Raw genomic sequence first — 22,363 nt, 5'->3', positions numbered from 1 at the left:
TGGCACGGGGCTCAGGTTTAAATCCCGCAATCGTAAAATGGGCAATGAAAGGCCTGCTTGTGCCATAACCGTGGAACTAGAGAAGCATGTCATCCGGCTTTTAAAGTGGGACAGCACAGAGGCTGGTGCTATGGCAGGTGCTATGTGATATGAATAACAATTACGGGGGAAGCTCGCCTCTGCATAGACTGTCCGCACGACTACAGCATACTGGGGATGACACACTTTGATGCGTTTTTTTCCCCCAAGCTGGGGCTGCTCTCTCGCTGACACCTTTTGGGAAGCACGCGGACGAACAAAGGGGAGAGAGGTGCAATCACTATTGCGCCAGAGACTGCGTTTGTGTTTCGCTGTCTGCACGTAGAGTAGGCCCTACATTGTGGTGCTACTGCTTACGACAGCCACGTCAATGGTGAGATTTTTTTTCTTCCAAAAAAGTGTCGCGTGCGTTTCTGGGATGCTTAAGCAATTTGCTGTCCCGTGTTGGTGAACACGTGTAATTCCATCTAAATAATTAAACGTGTAATAACCATCATGAATTCCATGCCGACTCCACAGGCTTGGCTTTAATGAATGGAGAAAGACCATATTCCATTTATTTACTTGGCTTGGAGTAACTCCATCACCAAGGACCATAAAATGAACTAAAATAACATAACACTGCACCATAAAGTGAAGCCTTTCATTGTTAAATACATAAACTATGTGCCAGATTCTGTATATTTTGCAGTATTACAGCCTATAACCTATGACTAAACCACCCAGAATGTGCCTCCTGTATCATCAGATCCCGAAAACAAAGTAGGGTTGAGTCTAGGTAGTGCTTGGGGATGGGCGAAAAACAAGCATAAAAGATGTTAGAAGCTTTGGGGCAACGTTGTGTGCAACAGAAGGTAGTGCTGATTTCTATGCTTTCACATTTATGCACCCTGCTTTTGACAAACCCACACTAACCGGCGTGGTGAAGTATGGTCAAATAACCCCATAGATTTTACATGGTCTGGGGTGGCCCTCTTCCAGCAGTGGATTGACAAAAAGGGCTGTACATGTGGATCAAAACTAAAACTATCCTTTCGTGAAACGTCTAAATTAAGCCATAATTCCTGCCCACAGCATCGCAGAGCAGAACTGGATGGACTTGTTTATCACAGCCCATTCCAGTGTACAACGAATGGTTGAAAATGGGAGTTATATTCACGTGAAATTTGCAAATATGATACCAGCCGATAACAATAGCACTACTGCACTACTATGTATGAATAAACCTACAAGCCTGCTTGAAAATGTTAGAATTATACGACAGTCGAGCATTGTTTGAGACATGCTGCTGCCATCATCAACCACCAGCCATTAATTAGGAATTGACCCCAGATAAATAAAGCAAACGTTAGGGACTCACAAATATCAATCATACTACAGGAAGGACGTAATTCAATTAATGTATACAAATCTAATGTGTAAAATGGCACAAAGAAACATGTAGAAATTAAGCATATGTAACTTTGGAATCACAACTATACAATGCGTTGGGTACAAGTTGGCACTGGAATCCGATAGCTGGTGGCACAATCTTCCATTTGGCATAGCGTGCAGAATGCTCAAAGGCATTACGAGCAAACCAAGCGTGTACATTAAGGGTGCCCTTAGATCAGCCATTGCGAACATTATAATTATTGAAGAACGTATTACGTACTTCAACTCGATATTCCCAGACTCGTCTCACTTCTTTTGACTTTGCATTTAATTGGCCAGGGCTCAACAATGAGCAAATAACAATGCAAAGTGAACAAATTTCTCGGCAAGGGAGAGTTGAGCAGCTCTGAGCAGACTGCGCCAGCAGGAACCATCCACCCATCACTCTTTAAACTAAAACCTCAAGTTGTCCAAATATTATTTTAACATCACTCAATTAGATGCCCATAATGAACAGGAAGCATTTGACCTCTTCAAAATGTAGTCGCTATTAATTACTTGCCCGTTCAATCTCACTATATGATGAAAACATGAAGGCAGATTTGCTCACAATTAGAAACTTTTGATCGGGAGCCAAATTAAAAAAAAACCCAACGTAACAGCAAATTGCTTCTTTAACTGCATCAGTCGCAAGAGCCTATGAATAATGAGATATCTTGTTTACAACATCCCTATAAAACAAACATCGCACTGTATTACGGAGAGCGAGAAAACCATTCAACGCTGCACTGTACTGCAACTTGCCTGGTTCGAGTGTACAGGCTTGGGTGGTCGTTTCCAAGCCTGGTTAACAAGCGTTTCATTATTAAAGTGCCCCTCAATCTTTAATGCGTTCCAATAAATTACTGAAGGGCCCGGTTTGGTGTCCACTATCTGGCTCCCAAGCTTGGCAAAAAAAAGGCCTTGCAGTAACTAATGTTCTCACTCGCAATGGGCACGAAACGCGTACGTTGGTATACACAGTGTGCAGTGGGAGTGACGACAGGCCACGGACTAAATTAAATATGCATCAAGTAGTTGGTTGCTAAGAGGTGCCATATTCTCTATGCGGATGGGACGTGTCAGTTACAAAGGCATTCCTGACACTCGCGAAAAATTAAAACGTTTGGTTATTTAAGGCACCATCAATCACTGCATTATAGATTTACAGCAGTGCGCAGCGCACACCACTCCAAATATTTACTGTATTCCACGTTTAAAGCTCGGCTGTGACCTTAGAATGCGCCTGATCTCGAAAGGTAAGCAGTCTGTATAGTTCTTCAATAGGTTAATCACCCGCACTTGATAGGTTAGTATAGAGCTTGATGGGCTACTGCAGAGGGCAGTAGCTACTGCAGAGGGCAGTAGCCCACGTTGATGCTCCCCGCATTCACTAACCTGCACTGACAAACATAGTAAAGTATGGTCAAATAACTCCCATGACCTGCAAGGCAAGGGATGGGGTGACTCTCATCCTGGAGATTTGACAAAACAATGTTTTACATTACTGTACATATGTTCACAATTACAGCGTCTGAATGAAATGTAAACTTCATGTGGACAACTTAAACGCATCGACACTTAAGACAACTTTGCAGACGTTACTGCATGACTACAGTACAAAACAGCATACACATTTGCTGATGTACGTTCCCAATGTTCGTGATGTAAAATAGGCTGTTAATAAATTGTCTCCCGGGGTTCTACATTGCGCTGCATGACGGGGGAAAAATAATGCCAAACGTAAAAAAAAATTGCTAATAAAAAAACCCGCATAAAATTAATCAGTTAATCAATTGCTGTAAAAAAACACACACACACTGGGCTACCTGCACTATATACAAGGGGTTCATTATAATCAGTGACCACAAACGAGCGGCAATGCCAGCAGGGGACATTCAAAGACACCTCCTTGTGACGCCTTTAATCCACACTGTACCGAGGGACCAGGAAACAAGGACTTCAACGCCACTATTTCACAAGTTGGGTAAACAATGAGAACACCATGACGGCCCGGTTAAAGATGACTTAAACACTGTCGTACAAAGGGGAAAGTATTCATGGGAAAGTATTTATGATTAGATTTCGCCCTTGGTCAATCTACTCCTGAATGTTAAGGCCTTCCCTACATGCCATGTTGGCCACGGGGTTACGTATTACCATACTGTACCACGATTGTGAGTGCAAGTTAAGAGGGACGGTGGCGTCCAGGGCCAACCGAGATTATGAATCGCCGCCGACGTTAGCCAAGGCATTGGAATCTAAATCGGATTGATAGCTTCAGAGTGCGTCTCCGCTCCACCTGCGTGTTTTGGTAATGGAGAATTAGCATTCACTTGCAAGACCATGACTTGGTTTCAAATGAGTAGGAAAAAAAATGTACTCCACCGAGCCGAATAACAAAAGTATATGTCAATCACTGCGTCCTAAATACATTTCGTTTCCTGAAAATTGGCATTAACTTGGAATGGGGCCCGCGTGTAAGTCGCAAGTGTTTTCAACGTTACAGCGATGTTGTAAACGCCTCTTTCGCACGAGTAAACATTTATTCGGGTAACAAACAAAAAAGTAAATCCTAAAGCCGCAGTGCTGAAGACCCATATGCGTGTCGGCTGAAAGGTGACATGAAATGGTGACGTTGAGAATTCGTGAACGCCGAACAGCATCAAAACCGTCGAGCCCGATTGCAGCAACGATTACCTCCACACGCGTGCCTTATCGTCAGCCGCATATACAATAACAAGTTGTTTTTTTTTGCGTGCAAAGTATCGATAGTTTTTTTTTATTTAAATTGGCGGAAAAAAAAGACGGATTTTTTCCCCCCCCCCCATCTCTTCTCACGACAGCGCTGACGTTACTGTAGCAGCCAACGGACGGCCACGACCCGGAAGCAACGCGAATCCGCACTTACGTGTACGGGCGGCGATGACTAAGTATTCCTTAACCTGCATTTTTTAATCAACGAACAAGGCCAAAGCAATCGCTACATTGCACTAAAACTGTTTTGCAGCGACGGCAATCAAAACCAAAGGCTGTCAAACGCACTTTAGCTCAGGCCTACCTCCACCGGCGGCGACCGCCGGCCCCTCGGCTAGTTGACCGGGCCGGATGGAGCGAGGTGGAGGCCGGCAGAGCCAACTATCCGAGTGCCGTTGCGAGGCCTACACATCTCCCCCCCCCACCCACCCACCCAACCCTCGCCCGCGTCGCGGAATGACAAAAAGCAAATCAAATCGCGTACCGAGCGCGACCTCGCAGGCTTTCCTCAGCTGCGAGTGGTGCGCCTTCTTCACGTCCTTGTCGGCCAGGATCTTGTCGAGTGCCCTGGTGAGAAACATATTCTTGGTCTGTCTGCCCTCGTGCATTGCAGCCGCCCTCCTTCAACACCACACACCTCCTCCCCCCCCCCCACCACCTTCCTCGCTCGCTTCGCGGGCCGCTCTCGACGATGGCTTTGTCGTCGAGACGTTGAAGTCTGTTTCCCCGCCGCCGAAAGCAGAAAAAAAACCCGCCCCGACCACCACCGCAACGCCACCGCGGGTTACGGGCGCAGTCAACAGCGCCGAACGCGTCGCAAGCGAGGCTCTGGTCCGCACCGCTGCGCTAGACCGCCATGTTGCGGGGGACGAGGGCGGGTGCGACCACTGGAGGCGGCCGTGGAGGGGGGGGTGGACGGTAAGTGAGGGGGGGGGGTGTGGGGGGGCAGACCAAGTAATCGATTCATAATCAGGGGGGGGCGGGTTCGGGAGGGGGCGGTTACATTTTGATTTAAAGCTTTCGTGACTGCAAGGATTCATCTTGTTTGGTTCTTTTGGTAAAGTCACCACGTAGAATGAGAATAAAATAATAAATTGATAAAATAAAATAACACGATAAAATTCTCACGACGTTTCGGCCACAACACAAGCGGCCTTCATCAGGTGAAGGGACGAGACTGTCTGGAGGACAGCGACTCTAAGCTTAAAGGTCGCGATCTGAGCGTGGCTTTTTTGCTCCAGCGCTGTCCTCCAGACAGTCTCGTCCCTTCACCTGATGAAGGCCGCTTGTGTTGTGGCCGAAACGTCGTGAGAATTTTATCGTGCGTGTTATTTTATTTTATCAATTTATTATTTTATTCTCATTCTACGTGACTTTACCGAAATAACCAAAGAAGGGGGCGGTTAATTTAAGTAAATTTTTAATTACAGCAAAAATAACTTTTTTTTTAGTTTTGACATTTAAGGCCCACTGAGCTATGTGGCTCTTAATTAGTTATTTGTTTTTCCTCCAGAAGCGACCTGGTTGTCAACAAATGGTCGCTCAACGAAGTGGCTTGTCAATCATGCGGATATTTAGAGCAGTCAAATACTCTAAACGCGTGATGTCGACTCGAAATGTGGAGGTAAAAAGCGGAGGACCCAGAGAAAAATCCACACGACCACGTGGAGAGAGAGACACACAACAGGCGTCAGTGTCGTTAAACCCGCCACCACGCGACACAGCCGATTAGTAAGGTTTGTCACGTAAAAAAAACGTGCCGATTAGTTTATACTTCAGCACACCGGTGTGTTGGAGAGTAAACCCACAATTGAGATTTACAATTCGAGTATTGTGACGTTTTGCTGGTGATTACAACCAGCTTCATCGGGTGATTAGCCAGAATTGTAATTCTCCCTGAAGTAGTAACTAATATGCACGTTCTGTTTACGTGACAACCCTTACTAATTGGCGGTGTCCAGTGGTGTCCGTGTTTAACGACACATTTATATTTATGCAATCTAACCCAACAAGAACCTTGATTATGGATAATATTGGTAGCAAAAGCCAACAATGTTAAACTAATCGTACGGTATTTAAATGCATGCCTATACAGGTCACGATACATCAATAGGGATTACGTGTACGCAGACAATAACAGGTCCTGCTATTTTATTGCACGCAAAGGACAGGTACAAGCATGATGTGCAAGCATGATGTAAAAACATGATGTAAAAACATGATATACATGCATAATGTACGTTGGTTACCATATAACACCCCCCCCCCCCGGCAATGTATATCCATTGTACTTTATATGCATTCATTGACCGCCCCCCTTTGCACAAGGGCTCCCAAATGACGTTATCACATATATCCCTCTAAGGAACTAAGCAGAAGGATTGCTCCACAAATCTGACTGTCACCTGATGAAGCTGGTTGTAATTAATGGCGAAACGTCGTACTCGGATTGTAAATGTTGTGGCTTTGCTCTCGAACACATCGGTGTGCTGTACCAGTAAGGAATTGGCATGTTCTATTTACGTAACAAACCTTACTGATTGGTGACGGGTTTAACGACATTTATAGACTCTACAGGGTGTTTTAAAATGATGGACCCAAATTCAAAGCAGTATATTTCACGATGGCAACATGTTACAATTACACAAAAAGTTACAAACGGATTAATGAGTTATCAAGTTGTATGGACAACATCGAGACGATAGTTGAATTCGTCCCAAACGCCCTCAAAGTGTCTTCTTCCACTGAAGTCACCGCTGCCGTGATTCTGTTTTAGAGGTCATCCAGATTAGTCGCTAATGGTGGCACAAAAACACCACGGGTCTTTGACGTATCCCCACAAGAAAAAGTCGCAGGGTGTGGTGATGTCTGGGGATCTTGGGGGCCAAGAGTGTAGCGCCAAGTCTAGGGGTCCCGTGGGACCTATCCAGCGTTGAGGCAGTGTTGTCAGTGTTGTCTTGCGAATGACTGAGACTAGGGGCTGTTTGTGCGCTGGGAGAGGCATCTTGCGGTTAACCATTTGAAACTCTATGCCCCCGCTCTTTCAAGTGGTAAGAGTTTCATTCATGGGTGGTTCGTGGTTGCTTGTGTTTATACTCTCTGGTTCTTTCGGTAAAGTCACGTAGATAGAAAAAAATTATAAATAAAGAACACGCCGTTTCGGTCGCAACACAAGCGGCCGTCTTCGGGTGAGAAAAATTATCTGCTGTTGTGGCTTTATATAGGCACGGGGGGGGGGGGAGGAGTTTGGCTGTAGGGGTTCACAGGGGGGAGGGTTTGTGGCGTGCATGGACGGGTGGGGCTGGAGAAATTAGCAAGTAAATGGACTTGTAGTAATCGGACAAGACACACGGGTGGGTGGGTGAAAATCATAGCAGTTAAAACTTAACGTGGTGTATCACATCCTTCCAATGATTGCTCAATCTGAATCCATCTTCTCGATTAAAGTTTTGTCTGTGTTTGTATATCTGGATGGCTTCGTGAACAAATCTCTGATGGTGGTCCGAGGGTTTGCATAGCACCTTGGTCTCGGAGAAAACAATGTCACGTGTGCCCACAGCGTTGAAACAATGATCCGCCACCACCGAGGTGTTGGTTCTGCCGTGTTTCAAATGTTTTTCTTACCTGAAGACGGCCACTTGTGTTGCGACCGAAACGTCGTGTTTTCTTTTATTATTTTTTCTGCTATCTACGTGACTTTACCGAAAGAACCAGAGAGTATGGATTCCTGCAGTCACCAAAGCTTGAAATCAAGATTGAACCCTGTATTTACACGATCTAACCCCAAAAAACTGTATTATGAATGTAATAATCGCCTGCGTGTTTGCCTTGAAGTATTTTTCGGAGTCAAAACAGGCAAAGACAATCACTGTCGTATTGTGCATTTTGTCGACTAACTAAAAGAGGTAACAAATGCAAATCAAATGTACTGTTATGAAAAATGGTCTTGGGCAGGACACTTCAAGAGATGAAGAGCAATAGCCAACATGTTTTTATTATTATCAGAAAGCATAACAATCTGCAGATCCCAAAGAGACCAATGAATGAGTCCGGGCATGTTGTAGGTTATGTAAGATTTTGGGAATTGTAACAAAATAGATGTGTTCATGTATTTTATGTGATCTTAATAATTAAATTGTTTACGTCGTAAATTAAAACAATGTAGTGTACAACTGCGATCATAATTTTTTTTAATATATATTTAAAATAAATGTTTGAGAATGCTATTCAACATTCTGTTAAAGAATCACCCTTAACATAAGTTAATATAATGAAAGTAAATAGGTCTCCCAGCATATTGTACGTGATTAATAATAAGTGAAGTCTTTTTTACTTTTCTAGAATACATCTTGTGTTATTGAAACGTTTTCTTTCTGTGACATCCAGCTCAAGCACGTGAATTGAGAAAGCTTGCTGGTAGTTTTTTTACACACCCTCAAGAAGGAATGCTACCGTTCTGGGGCACTCCTCTGCGTGAATGACTTCCTAAATGATGAATTTCTGGATAAACGACTTGGCAATGTTATAAAAAAAAAAGTAGACGTTAACTGCACCCCAACAAACGATCAATCATTTTTAAAATCACAAATGTAAAGTGATGCATTTCTGAAACATTTAGGGCCTATGAACATCACAGCACTGCAACATCTATAATTGTAAAACTGAATTAATAGAGCCAATATTGAAATTACGACCAACGTGCGTCTCGTCAAATGTCGGCTGGCTTTTTTTAAAAGGTAAAAGCTATCAGGTTTAACCGGAAATGTGACGAAGCACACCCATACAAAGACAAGCACATTCTTAAGATGCTTTCTGATTATATCGTAAACATCCAAAACTAAACGCAGACAAGTAAAAATAAATGTCTAACTATAATACTATACTTATGTAAGCACATCTTTAAACTTGTAATCATGAAAGATAATGTAATACTCTATTATTTAAGGTAATACATGTCAACTGCGCACAACTATACTCTATATAAGAGTTGCTTTAAAATACACTAGACTGTACATTGTATACAAAACTTCACTTACAGTACTCTATACTTTGGGGGCACTGTGGTATTATTATGCATTACAGTATTGCACTCTTATAAGAGCCATAAAACAATTGAAAATAATGCAGCATATTTCATCCACTTCTGATATCTTTTCTTTTTTTGTACAATTATTTCCCAATATTATCCCGAATACGCTATTGCTGTCATGTGAAGAGGCAAAATATCCATTAGGATTTATTGAAAAGTTACGTAACCTTTCGTGTTTGAGAATAGCGCATGGAAAACAAATATCACAGAGCTACCTCTGAGATTCCTTCAAGGCGCTACTTTCCCACAATGAGTAATGGTCATCACATGGCATTCAAAGTGATGTTTTGTTTTATTGTCAGGTCCGGAATTTAGCAATATTAAAGTACAGAACCAAATTGAGTGTATTTTTAATGCAGTCAATGATGACCGGACTGAGAATATAAACTCTACACATTTGAGAACCGAGTTGAATCACAGGCATATTTAACCCCGGGTCTTGGCGGTGCCAGGTTCACCCTTTGACCTCTGCACAACCTTAGTTCTAATATATTTCCCGACCAATATTGCAGGAAACCAGTACATTTAAAATTACCTTAAAAGTACACAATGCATTTGGGGTATAAACAGGTTAGCAGCTTATATATTCGAAATCGCACAAACCGTACCCGCACAAAGCAAAGGAAACCTGGAATGTCAAGCCATCATCCTCCCCATCTTTGACTTGCGACATCGACCCACTCGCCTCAGAAACCACTCTGAAACGGCCTATTCCATTATACCACTCGGCTCTCCACGCTGCCTCTGACGCCCCTTATAAAATGCATAATTGCAACCTCTACATTACTGTACCTCCAATTTCTCCCTCCCCCTGGACATATGAAGAGACCACTAACTGGGCTGTCTTCATACTTAGTCATTTTAAACAAATGTCCATCCACGCTGCTGTCCCACGTTACTGGCTGGAATGCCTTTGCCTTTCAACTCGACTCTCTCCCCGTCCCTCCACCAATTCCAATCACTCTGAGAATTCACAGTTCGGCTGCTGCATCTTGCTCCCAACCCATCAACTGTTATTACTCGTCGCGTTCTCCTAATGGTTGTTGTTGCTTCTTTCGGTTCAATCGTGTTCGCTTGGCCTCGCACTCATCCCCTCTCCAACCATTAATGACCTCATCCTTGTTTTTGGTGCAATATGGCTGTTTATATTAAACAATTTTGTTGTTGATACATTTTTATCTATACCTGCGAGGTCTTTTCTGTTGTTGCCTGTTCCTCTGTATCACTTTGATGTTGTTCTTGTTCTGTGCTGGTGCACCATGGATCTTCTTTGCAAATTAGCTGCATAACTGACTAAACGGGATTTTCCGTGTAACAAATAAATAAACATTAAATTTGAATTATATTCTTGCATATGCCAATATGTTCAGGAGCTAAAAACCAATGTCGAGGTCTGCTGACCATGAGCGGGCTTCGATTAGCACGGTTGACAACGTACGGTGCGAAAGAAGTTCAACATACAGTACAGTATATGGGAGAGAGTTTGTAGAGTTTTTCTATTCCTCCGTTGAAGGAGCGCAGAAGACAGTGGTTTACTACATGGTATATTGTTTGATTTGCATGGCGACAATTGCAATGTGGCTTGTCTTTAATTTTCCATTCATGGAGACTAACATATTTTCTTGTAAACAAAATATTGTTAGAAATATTGTATTCGTTTATTACAGCCATAAATACTACAGGTAAACCAACATTATTTATAATTACAAATAGTTGAAAATACGTCGTCTTAAAACATCACTCTCAGGATGCTTATTCAATATTAGCAATATGCTCAATTGATTAAGATTGTTAATGAGCAACATTGGCAATACTCTGCTAAATTGCACAACATGTCCTCAAAATACCAGACGAAATCAGGAGTGGGTGCCATGATATATCTGTTTTGTAAACAAACCCCCATTATATCCAGAGAACAAATGCAACCAATTTAAAGCTTGTAATGTTATTTATATTATAAAACTATGAGCAACAATGGAAAGTTAAGACACCACTAAAAGTACCGAAAATCGCAAGTCATTCTGAAACGTACAATCCAATGCTAGAGTACTTTATTTATAGGACAGTACAGTACTAAACTGGGACAGTATACAGTTATAACGAAAGCTACATTTTTAGAATATTTTCATGTATTTGAAATAAAAATCTTATTTACCTGAGGTCAAACAGAAATAAGCAAAGATGCTAATATAATTATATGGTTTGAAAAAAATAATTTTTAAAAGGTTTATAATTGGTAATTTTCATAGCCATGCATTTGTTTCAACATTCATACTTCAAAAAGCATTTTAAGTGATATTCCGCAGTGGTTCCCTAAATGCAGCCTCTAATAGGATATGAAAACTGTTATAATCTGAACCTGGATCATTCAAATAAACAGCCTGAAGCTGGGAAATTAAACAAAGTAAAATGTAGAAGTCTGATATTTTAATATGTTGTTTCATTATGAGCAGAGTAGAAGGCTTTATAGATTTCCTGCTGGGCATGGGTGATGTCTTCTTTTTGCTGGACATACATAAAAAAAGCCCAAATCAACATATTTAATGTCTCCACACATTATGAAACTGCAAAAGTGAAAATTCAATAAAGCTGCTGGTAAGTGAATTTAACTTACCAATTCTTTTAACAGTGTTATCTGCTCAGTTGCCATGGTTTTCTTCAATACTTCCATCTGATGAGTATAATAAGTCAATCAAGTTGTTTAAATATATTTTTACATACAAAAAAAATATACATCATTGGGGACAGCATGTCTTTGACAGAAAAAGTTGATGATTATTTTTTGTTTATATTTTAAACTACAAGTAGTGGCAATCATTTGTTAGCTTATTATTGGGCAATTATTGCGTCGTATTGGGGTATAATTATTGGGTGTCGTACAATAATGGGTGCTCACAGAGCACACACACATACATAGCAATTATCCAATAATTCAAGTTATCACAACCTAAATATGTTCTAGTTTTGCACATTTTATTTAAGCTATCTCAATCACAGCAGTAAATCAAATGCACATTTTAATGTCATTCTAGTTCTGTTAGACTCACTGTTGAATTCATCATTGTTTTAGCAGCTTCATCTAAAGGGCAGCGCTGGTACCTCTCCAGCAGTGCACTTTTTATTCGGTAAAGTCTGTAAAAATTAAGATGAACATACACTTTTCATGATGAAATCTGTTGGTTTAATTTCAATATTTTTTTAAGTGCTTGCTGTTACTTTCAAAAGTCAAAGAGAGTCAGGTGTACAGTAGTAGTTCCTCTTAGCACCTGTGAATAGTTCCACACATTTAGGCAGTACTGGCCTTATCCCACTTCTGGGTGAAGGAACATGTTACACCGCTTATTAGTGGCTACCTTAAGTTTTTTCTGTTATTGTATTACTTGTACTCAATGCTCATGGTGTATAAATTAATGCCATTATAATATGCGATCGTGCAGACTGATCTGAGACCATCATACGTTCTGAACATAGCGCTACTTTTGTATTCATCAAAGCAACATTAACTGGCACTTGTGACCCTTATTTCGAGTTCCAGATGAATGACCCTATAGCTACTTTCCAACAACTGTAGTCATATTCCATTTGTAATATTCACTGAAATAGTTTACATTAAGTTCACTTATAACAAATTACCATACAATAACAAATTATGTGAATTAAATTAGAAGTACAAACCTTTTGTATTGTCTTTCTCTTACATTTGCTGTTACATGAAGCTGTTCTTTCAAAAATGTCTGTGAAATGAATAACCCCCACACCCAAAAATGAGCTTTTTAAAATCAGATATTGACCATAGATAGACACATTGGAGATAATACACTATACACACCGTAGATTTTTCTTCTAAACTGTTTAGTAGATATATATCCTCTTTTGCATTCTGCAGCTCATCAGCAATGATTTTCTGTAAGCCATTCAGTTGTCTGGTCCTGTAAAAGTAAAAACCATATTAATTTCTCTCACATCTTATTTCTTCACATTTAACGACTGCCTTTTAGTTTACATGTTTGGTAATTTCATAAGAAATAAAAAAATGCATTACGTCACATCATATCGTAGTATACTATAAAATGAGATAAATTATTTGGGGCTCGAAGCGTCGCCTATTATATTATTCTTTTTGAGGCAGTGTTATTGATGAATGTCAATCTTTATTTTTTTATCAAATGAGCAATGTGCACGTCCATTGGATATTACCGTCCGTCTGTCCCTCCCTCCAGCCAGCAAAACATTTAATAATACAGGATGATATGATATACACTAGCACTGCAACATGCGCAAGAAACATGGCCAGGGTGGAGGGTGGGTGGGTGGAGGGTGAGTGGGTGGAGGGTGGGTGGAGGGTGGCAAGCGTGACGTCGCCACACGTGAACTCGGTTCAACACTGTGGGATACGGGTGACATCACACAGATTGGCGCGGTGACATTATTTTTCCACTCGCGCGCCAGCCAATAAAACTAACAAATATATAATATAGCGTGAAGAGATAGTAACACACAGGATTATTACATGCTAAACTATGCTTTTTTTAATGAAAAAAAATAATTTACCTTTGCTCTTTCATTCTTCTCCATATGTCCTTCATATGCTTCCCTGCAATACTTACATAGCCATTGGTGAATCTTGCAATTTTTGCGCACTTATTCTATTAAATAAAATATTATTATTTATATTAGGCTATTTAAGATAACGTATGGGTTACAGCAACAAAATTATTAGACAAAACATGTAATAGGATGTGGTTCATTATAAATTGTGTAATTCAAATGCATGACTATGAACACATTCTGGCTTTGATATGGCAAATGTATTCATAGTAAGAGGGCACAAATTACCATCAATTTATTTTTAACAGCATTCCCAAAGTCAGCCAAGACTCCTCCAATGTTTTCCTCCATATTTGTATTCATATCACACTCATTATCTTCATCACATAAAGATGCAGGTGTGCCTTCACATTCTGCAATAAAAATGTAAAGAATGTGGAGCGATGGTAAAGTGGTTCATGAAAGGTGCAATAAACCCAGAGACTTGAGTTTGATTCCAGGCTATGGCTGATATCACTCAAATCACTCGTCAGTAGTGAGTGACATGGTTAGCATAGTTGGCCATGTAAGTCGCAAAAGAAGTTTAATGTGCATACATGTTAACCGGTCATTGGAAACCCCAAATCACCAACCTACACTGACCAGTGTGATGAAGTATGGGAAGGACTTTATCCAACAATGGATTGATAAAGGGCTGTAAATTATTGCTATATAGATTATTCCTTTATGGCATTATGCATACAATAAAATAGCATACCTAGGTTGTAAATGGGGCTTGGCTTTCCTGTTGGAAGTTTGAATAGCTTCTTTGGGAGCAAAACATTTCCCTCGGCTGACTTGGGAGATTGCTCACTATAATCCTGATATTCAAAGACATCTTCATCAGCTCCTCTTTTCCTTTTTCTACCTAACCGTGCTGCTTGTGGAGGGTGGCATGGTCCTTGAGTTTAAAGAAAACAAACAAGTATAAACAAAAAGGTTATCAATCTCGTGTCGACATAATTGATTTCAATTTGTGTCAGTGACATGGCCTAAAGGTAGCACGTTTGTCACTTGTTGCAGAGGATCACAGTTTGAATCTAGCAGCGGCCCTGATTATTTACTCTGGTATAATAACCACAATACAGTAACATGGTGTCTGCTTCACAGTGGATATAAAAAAATGCCCTGATGTTATTTACTAGAGTAACTATTTTAAAAAAGAATTATTTTACCAGGTACGGCCCATTGAGCTATATAGCTCTTTTCAGAAGCGACCTGGCCACAAATGATAGCTCAGCGAAGTGGCTTATGTGTAAATGTATAGCAGCCACACACTGAAAAAGTAACGTTTTTTTCTCATTAAATGTCTAAAAACTAATGTTTTTCAGTATGTGGCTGCTAATGTTTTTCAGTATGTGGAGGGAAAAACCGGAGGACCATGAGAAAAATCCACACAACCACGGGGAGAACATGCTCACTCTAAATATACAGGCGTCAGGGCTGGGATCGAACCCACGACCAGGTGAGATAGTTAAAATCTTGCCACCGTGGCGCTATCGTGTGCGAGCGTCACAGTCCAAAATTGCTACATTCGAGAATTTCACGCAAATTACTCAATTGAGCATACATCATCATCCCCTACTGGCAGACTTATGCCCCAGGTCACTATTGGACATTAGATTATCCTGGTTTCTTAGAGTTCTCACTTGGTTAAACAAATAAAAAAAACTTGATTGTTAGACATAACAAGCTTACTTTCACAATCATAGTAAACACACCTTGTGTGTTTCTTATTAAATGTCTAAAATTAGTCACACTTTATTAATTTCCGTAGGACGTTTAGGACCAAATCACCTAGAAACTGCCCGCTTCCATGATACCTCAGGAGCTAAGCACGGTTGAGCTTGGATATTGTTTGAAGGAGTGACCAACATGCATAAAATAAGCAGGGATATTTACAGACATCTGAAACATTCATTGTTGTACTGTACGTCTATATTTCCACATATTCTCCCCTCACTCACCACACTGGTCAACGTGAACTCAGATAAAATAATCCCCACAACCTGCATGGTCAGGGAAAGCCTTGACACAAGGGGCTTTATACATGTACATCTATAGGACAACCAATAGTTTTGTTTACAACAAAAAGTAGAAACTAAGGTGTATTCTCAGTTTCAAAATATATGGTAATATGCTGATATCAGTTGGTCATAAGCAGTCTTATAAATTGAACATTATGTTGAATATAACCTTTTTTTATATAGACAAACCTGATTCGTCTGAGTAGCAAATAACCTTCTTATAATTCTTTCTTTTGACCATGCATGGAGAGTGTGGGTAATGCAGGGAGGGTATTGGTGAAACTATTTCGTTTGTATCCTAAAAAAACATGCAAAAACAATGCAATGTGTTACATTTCACACATTGGCACCTATATTAACATGATTTGGAATTATAATAGCATTGCTCATATTTAACGAGGGATAATCTTTATCATCATACTTCACTTGCACAATGTTGTAAAGAAATCGATCAAATGTAATTATAGTGTGTCATTGACTTTTTTAAAGTATCGTAAAAATTTTACTTTTACTGAAGTATAACCTCATATTGATAGATGTGTTTTATTTGATGATTATAGGGAGGTGACTTTCAAGAATTGTGTGGACTTCATGTCAACCATAACATTTTGGTAAAGTGTGATTCCTGCTGTCTGCACCTTCAAGTCAAAAGTCGCAAATTGAAGATTCCCACCATTCACATTAAATAACGATGGTAAAAAAAACTCGATTTAAAATGTCAATTCTATTAATTTCATAATACAGTACCATATAATTACCGTATGTTATAACTCTAAATAAGATAGTTAATATATTATATTATTGCAACATAATATAGTCAATGATCAAATCTGGAAGAATGCACTTGATTTCATCGGATTTCAGAAACTAAGTAGAACTGGGCCTGGATAGTGCTTGTATGGGTGACCACCATGTATTGCGCACTTTCAGATGCCCTTCTGCGGTTGTCTGGAATGCTCTTCTTTCTGATATTAGGAAGCCACTGAGGCTATGCGCTTTTAAAATCTAGATTGAAAACTGATTCATTCAGAACGTTTTGTGAAGGTGTTGTAGGCTGCTGCAGGGCTACACTTTCAGCAGGTCAGTTCAACAATATACATTGCACTGTACTGTGCCTCAACATCGATGTTCCTGCCTTCACCAACCTGCACCGACTGACCAGCATAACCCCCACATTCTGCATGGCGTGCAGAAGCCCTCACCCACCAGTGGATTGACAAAAGGTCTGTACATATACACGCTTTTATGTTTTGTTCTAATTACTTTGGTGTAAGCTGCATCTAATTTGTTTCACCTCATGGCTGGACGACTGAAATGATGGTGATATATCATAGTCCTGTATAAGGCACGGGCTCATTTCAATGTTCATACATGGAGAAGCACAATCTTCAATCTCGTCGGAGGTGTATTTATCTACTAAAAAAAAATAAGAGCAGTGTAAGAGATATACAAGAAGTGTGATGTATATATTTGTCTAGCTTCATTATGAAAAGTGTACGGAAGAAACACCCATACTTCTCAGTTTTTCCACTGAATCGTCTGGTTTCAGGCAGTAAGACTTTTTAGCAGTGCTCGTTACTTTGTTTACATCAGGGTTTACAGGAGCTCCTTTGTCCACATTTACGTTTTTTTGCACTGTAAGAGGATTGTTAAACGTCCTTGATGAAACAGTCTGAAAAAGATAATAATGGCACATGTTAAGTGAGTAAAAAGATAAAGAATACTTAGTAAATGTAAAATAGTTATGCATTTCACAAACCTCTGGCGAATTATCGCTGAAAGAACGCAGGGAAAGGAAAATGTCTTCAATATCATTTTCAAACTTGTCCTTGACAACTGTATTTTTGCTCAGTGATTTTTTTGGTTCCTTTTCTGTAGTTAAATATTTGTGGGGGTCCCTTATAATTTTAGCAGCTGATTGAGCAGGCAATGCATTTGAATCGGTATCCTTCAGACTCTTCTTGTTAATTTTACTTGAATTACATATACTTCTTGAAGTAGAAGGTGCAATAACGTGAACACTACAATTACTTGAAATGTTCATGCTCAAGTCTGTTTGTGTGGAAATTACTCTCTCATGTGACTTTCCAAATCTTTGATTTAATTCTTGTGTTAAACACAAATCAACATTTCCATGAGATGCACCCTGACCAATGTCTCTTCCTTTTTGTTGTTTTGGAGCAGAAATATGATTACGTGAATTACATTTTCTGACATTTTCTCTTTTTTCTTCTATTTCATGCTGCTTTGTGGAAGCCAAGTATCCTCGGTGTATGTCTCTCTGTTTTGCTGGTTGCTGTTTGGAATTTTTTGCTTTTGCTGCATCAACAATAAAACATATAAAAGAGACTGTGAATTTATAAATCATTAAATTAGTTTCCATCTCACACAGAAAAGACTGTGGCTTACACAGTGGTGTGCAGCTGTATATTGTAATTATGCTTAAACGTACCGTTAATGCTGAGAAAAGAATGACATAAAAATGCAAGCTTGCATTCCATTACCGACTTCCATAAAAAGGCAAATATAGGATATTTATTTTCTGCATGAAGCAAATTACCTTGTTTATTCCTTGACATTTTTTTTACTATTTTTTTCCCATAAAATCTTAATTTGGCCTTGGATTTCTTAGAGACTGATGAAAGCCAACTCATTTGGCTCTGAGGAATACTTGCATTACACTGGGAATCAGAAAGGGTACTGCATTTTCCTTTAGGTAACGTTGGCTGTAAGATAAAAAAAAATATATTAACATACACAGTGCACTGAGCTATGTTAAAATAAATAGCTTTACAGGAACAATTAAAAAATGTATGTTGAGAACAAATATGTACCTCTTTAGAGGTTGGCCTCTTCAACTGCTTTCCAATGTTATGCGTGCCATTTTTGGACATATTCTTATTTGCAAATAATCTAAAGTGACATAACAATAAATTTAGAATTCACCAACTTAAATGATGTCCAACACATTAATTAGTATTCTTAAATGGTATTATGTACAAAAAAATTCACGTGAAAAAATACCTCTCTTTATGTAATCGAAAATCGTCATTCGTTGCCTGTAAAAAAAAATCACACAATAACTTTATTTTTGATAATGGTTTCTTTAATGGAGCTACAATGCAATATCTGTAAGATCACAGAACATTTTATGGGTCACATATATTCAAATCTAGAATTCACATATATTTATTTGGAAAATTGTAATTGTTCGTACCATCTGCAGTGATGACTGAAATGCTTGTTGTATATTTCATGGAGTTTATTTCAAATACATGTTTACGTGCGTTATTAAAAAGGAAACATCCAGCTTGGACATTTTGCTTGTGTGATTAGACAAATATGAATATACTGTGCTAGCTCCATGCTAAAGAACATTCAGTTTTGTGTACATATATATAATTTGTATTGTATTTTTCAAAAAGATGATCCAGTCAAAAGGCTTGTAAAAAGAAACCCAAAAACATATCTATTTTGTAAAATTAAATATTAGCCACCTTACTTTTCATAATGTGACCTATCAAGTTAAAATTATAACTTTGACGCTGGGAATAAATTACAGAAATATACGTACAGTAATTCCCTGGTTTACGTTGGGGATGCGCTCCTGAAATGTTTAACGAATATCGAAACGATGTCAATTAAAGCATTTTACAGGAGATGTGGGAGCGAAGGCTGAGGCGATGGATATGAGAAAGGATGGACAATGCAGTCAGGGACGTAAGTGTGGGTTGAGGTGACGCAAATCAGATAGTGGTAATAATAAAGTGACGACGTGAAAGGGATATTGCTGTACATACAGATGACAGCCGTGGTGGTGTGGTTAGTAGGCTGTGCTATGAACCTGATAACCTATAGTAAGTTGGATTCTTGGCCACAGCTAATACCAGTGGCAAGTTATATCGAAACGGATCCTGGGTGACTCTTTTACTAAATAGCATCACCTAGCATGGTGAAGTATAGTCAAACAACTTCCGTAACAAACACAGTATGGGGAGGCTTTCATTGAGCAGTGGATTAGCAAAGGAATGTAAATAGTATTTAGCTATTTATAGACGGAGTCCAGACAAAATAAGTATGCCAAAACATATTCTATTCTGAGATCCTAATTAACTTACATTAACATCTTGCAGTTGGCTGCTTTCAATTTCATCTTCACATCTGAGGTTTTAACAAAAAATATATGCCTATTAATAGTTAGTACATATATTTAACAAATTGCTTTTGAGGTATATGGTAGTAGTATTTAATATCTTATTGAAAAAATATAGCAGTGTGTAACGATGCACTTGAGTGTACTTTTAAAATGGATACCTTGTGGTGGCAGGTAACTTGTGATTTTCTTTTTCATTTCTCAATGGCTTAAGCTCTGAGTGGGCTGGCTTCCCATTTGACAAATTTGTGTCAGTTCTCCCCTAAAGAGATAAACACAATAGTATATTTTACTCAAGTACGAAGTGGCATACTTAAACAGATATTACACATACAATTGTGCTTGAAGATGATTAGCTAATCGTGTAACTTGCCTATTGTGTTCTGATTTTATTATAACTATTACATAAAAATATATATTACTTGTGAGATGCAGTTTGCATGACGGACAGGAATGAGTGCTGCAATTTAATTACTAATGCAGTATTGTGGCCTCCTGAGCACTCAAAAAGCATGTTCAGTGTGGCTTCCAGAACATACTAAAACATATTTTATTCCCTTGTATAATTACGATTATGTATTCTTGTGGATTAGAATTTATATTGCAAATGATAATTTTGAGTAAAAGCTTTCAAATTTAAAGTTTACCACTCACCACATTACTCCGCATAACATCGTCTACGGTTGTTGTGTGGCTGGTACTAGGCAAAATATTAACTTCAGTTGTAGGTAGTTTCATGTGCCCAAGATGCTCCAGACTAATCGCAAGTGCATTCTGAAGTATTTCGTTAATATCCTGAACATCAGGTGTATGGGCAGACTTTGACTGACAATATTCCACCACATTATCTTTTATAGTCTTTGAGTTTTTTCCTACGCTTCTTTTAAGTTTTGCTGAATTAGTTTTACTCTCCTCCCTCACTGTGACAAATGATTTATCTCCTCCATGTATTACTTCTTTTGAACTTTTGGTAAGATTCATTGACAGTCGCCTAACTGTAAAATGGAGAAAACACATTTAGGTTGCCCACACGATTAAAGGCTTATTATGCACATTTTTATTATCAGTCAAGCTGTTAAATATGCAATGTAATAGATGGTTTGCAATTGTTCACATCAAGACACTGTACATTTTCCTGGGTATGGATGTTTGCCGCCATACCTGGTGCTTTAACAATTGTAATTGTGTTGTTATCAACACTATTTCTATTATTCATATTTGTTTTATTCGGGGAATGAATCCTGTAAAAGCAAATTTAAACATGTGTTACTTAAGAAGGTGACGGACAAAACATAAAATATATTTTAGTTCAAATACATTTCTCACAAACTAGGCTCTATTTATGTCACACCAAACATTAGGCCTATGGCTGCCAGTGGTGATATTCTAGCTAAAATTACAATGCTACCTAAATGCAAGCATAATTACCACCTCTGGAATCTTTTGACCATTAAATGAGATGTATGCAAGCCTATGAGGGGATCTTAAAATGATTGTCTGCCAAATAAATAATTGGTAACTTGAATATTACAAACAGGATGGTACATTATGCATTTATGAGTAACTTACTTTGACTGTCCTGATTGATCAATGAGTAAAGTATCTGTAACAACCTTTCTTTGCTGCTCTTGCAACTTATTGGCATTTGCTGAAAAACACACATCACAATCAACCAAACATCAACAATTTCAAGTCAAACACATTCACTGCACGCATGCAAGTAAGACATATTTCGTTCTTACATCTTTGTGGGTTGACATCACCTACAGGTAATGATAACTGCTGCTTTTTTGATGAGTTGGTAAAGTCAAGTGGTAACTTCATCTTAGTTTTTGATCTTGGTGATGCTGTTTTTGGCAAAGACAAAATATCAAGTAAATAATAAAACATGACAAAGCAATAATGTGTTTAGAAAATGTTACTCTTACATCATCGTATTAAAAAATGTACCAGTTAATCCACCACTAGCTGTTTTTGATGTTCTACTGAAACCGATGGGTACAGAACTGCGTCCCTGTTGAAAGAAAAAAAGGCTCGTAAACTCAGTCATAAATTACATTGCACATGTGTGTGTTGCAAAATGCATACACAATACCATTATATTTGATATACATTATATGTTCATCCCGTTATTATGTGAAATAGTTTTAACCAAATGGAAAGTTTCAGTTATTTCAATTCTGTACTTAATACATCAATGAAAAGCTATGTCAAGTATGAGAAGTATTCCCATGCATAACTATGAGTGTTACTGATCTGGTCAGTGTAAATACAATTTATCCACCTGCATTACTACTA

At 39.0% G+C, this 22,363-nt stretch overlaps 2 protein-coding genes and 1 long non-coding RNA gene across 14 annotated transcripts in view; 1 reads left to right on the top strand and 2 right to left on the bottom strand.

Moving 5' to 3' along the window:
- LOC116942601 (brefeldin A-inhibited guanine nucleotide-exchange protein 1-like) overlaps positions 1-5,112 on the bottom strand; it is a 59,309-nt gene extending 54,197 nt beyond the window's left edge. For 7 of the 8 annotated variants that reach the window (XM_076067244.1, XM_076067247.1, XM_076067243.1 and 4 more), the window contains exon 1: positions 4,694-5,111. In XM_076067244.1, coding sequence (XP_075923359.1) covers positions 4,694-4,817 — 124 coding nt within the window. In that variant the 5' untranslated portion in view covers positions 4,818-5,111. Of the gene's footprint in view, positions 1-4,693 lie in introns of all 8 variants that reach the window. The other variant, XM_076067245.1, reaches the window with a different exon arrangement.
- On the top strand, positions 101-17,373 carry LOC142924635 (uncharacterized). Its single transcript, XR_012941747.1, has 3 exons — positions 101-412; positions 15,241-15,350; positions 16,473-17,373. It is a non-coding gene; the product is annotated as an uncharacterized LOC142924635 (long non-coding RNA).
- The window catches only part of LOC116942600 (uncharacterized), a 24,208-nt gene continuing 13,177 nt past the window's right edge, over positions 11,333-22,363 (bottom strand). For 4 of the 5 annotated variants that reach the window (XM_076067251.1, XM_076067249.1, XM_076067252.1 and 1 more), the window contains 22 exons: positions 22,016-22,079; positions 21,808-21,912; positions 21,635-21,713; positions 21,227-21,306; positions 20,720-21,060; positions 20,227-20,327; positions 20,031-20,073; positions 18,937-18,971; positions 18,747-18,825; positions 18,473-18,638; positions 17,672-18,231; positions 17,428-17,584; positions 17,207-17,328; positions 16,102-16,210; positions 14,604-14,786; positions 14,135-14,259; positions 13,850-13,944; positions 13,128-13,227; positions 12,974-13,032; positions 12,346-12,430; positions 11,913-11,969; positions 11,333-11,803 (listed from right to left, as the gene is read on the bottom strand). In XM_076067251.1, coding sequence (XP_075923366.1) covers positions 11,726-11,803; positions 11,913-11,969; positions 12,346-12,430; positions 12,974-13,032; positions 13,128-13,227; positions 13,850-13,944; positions 14,135-14,259; positions 14,604-14,786; positions 16,102-16,210; positions 17,207-17,328; positions 17,428-17,584; positions 17,672-18,231; positions 18,473-18,638; positions 18,747-18,825; positions 18,937-18,971; positions 20,031-20,073; positions 20,227-20,327; positions 20,720-21,060; positions 21,227-21,306; positions 21,635-21,713; positions 21,808-21,912; positions 22,016-22,079 — 2,823 coding nt within the window. In that variant the 3' untranslated portion in view covers positions 11,333-11,725. The remainder of the gene's footprint in view (positions 11,804-11,912; positions 11,970-12,345; positions 12,431-12,973; positions 13,033-13,127; positions 13,228-13,849; positions 13,945-14,134; positions 14,260-14,603; positions 14,787-16,101; positions 16,211-17,206; positions 17,329-17,427; positions 17,585-17,671; positions 18,232-18,472; positions 18,639-18,746; positions 18,826-18,936; positions 18,972-20,030; positions 20,074-20,226; positions 20,328-20,719; positions 21,061-21,226; positions 21,307-21,634; positions 21,714-21,807; positions 21,913-22,015; positions 22,080-22,363) is intronic. The other variant, XM_076067250.1, reaches the window with a different exon arrangement.

This window comes from Petromyzon marinus, chromosome 15 (genome assembly GCF_048934315.1).
Source record: "Petromyzon marinus isolate PM22_M1 ecotype Great Lakes invasive population chromosome 15, UKy_Petmar_22M1.pri1.0, whole genome shotgun sequence".
Lineage (NCBI taxonomy): Eukaryota > Metazoa > Chordata > Hyperoartia > Petromyzontiformes > Petromyzontidae > Petromyzon > Petromyzon marinus.
The sequence above is the reverse complement of the archived record's forward strand: the minus strand, read 5'-3'. Positions and strand labels throughout refer to the sequence as shown.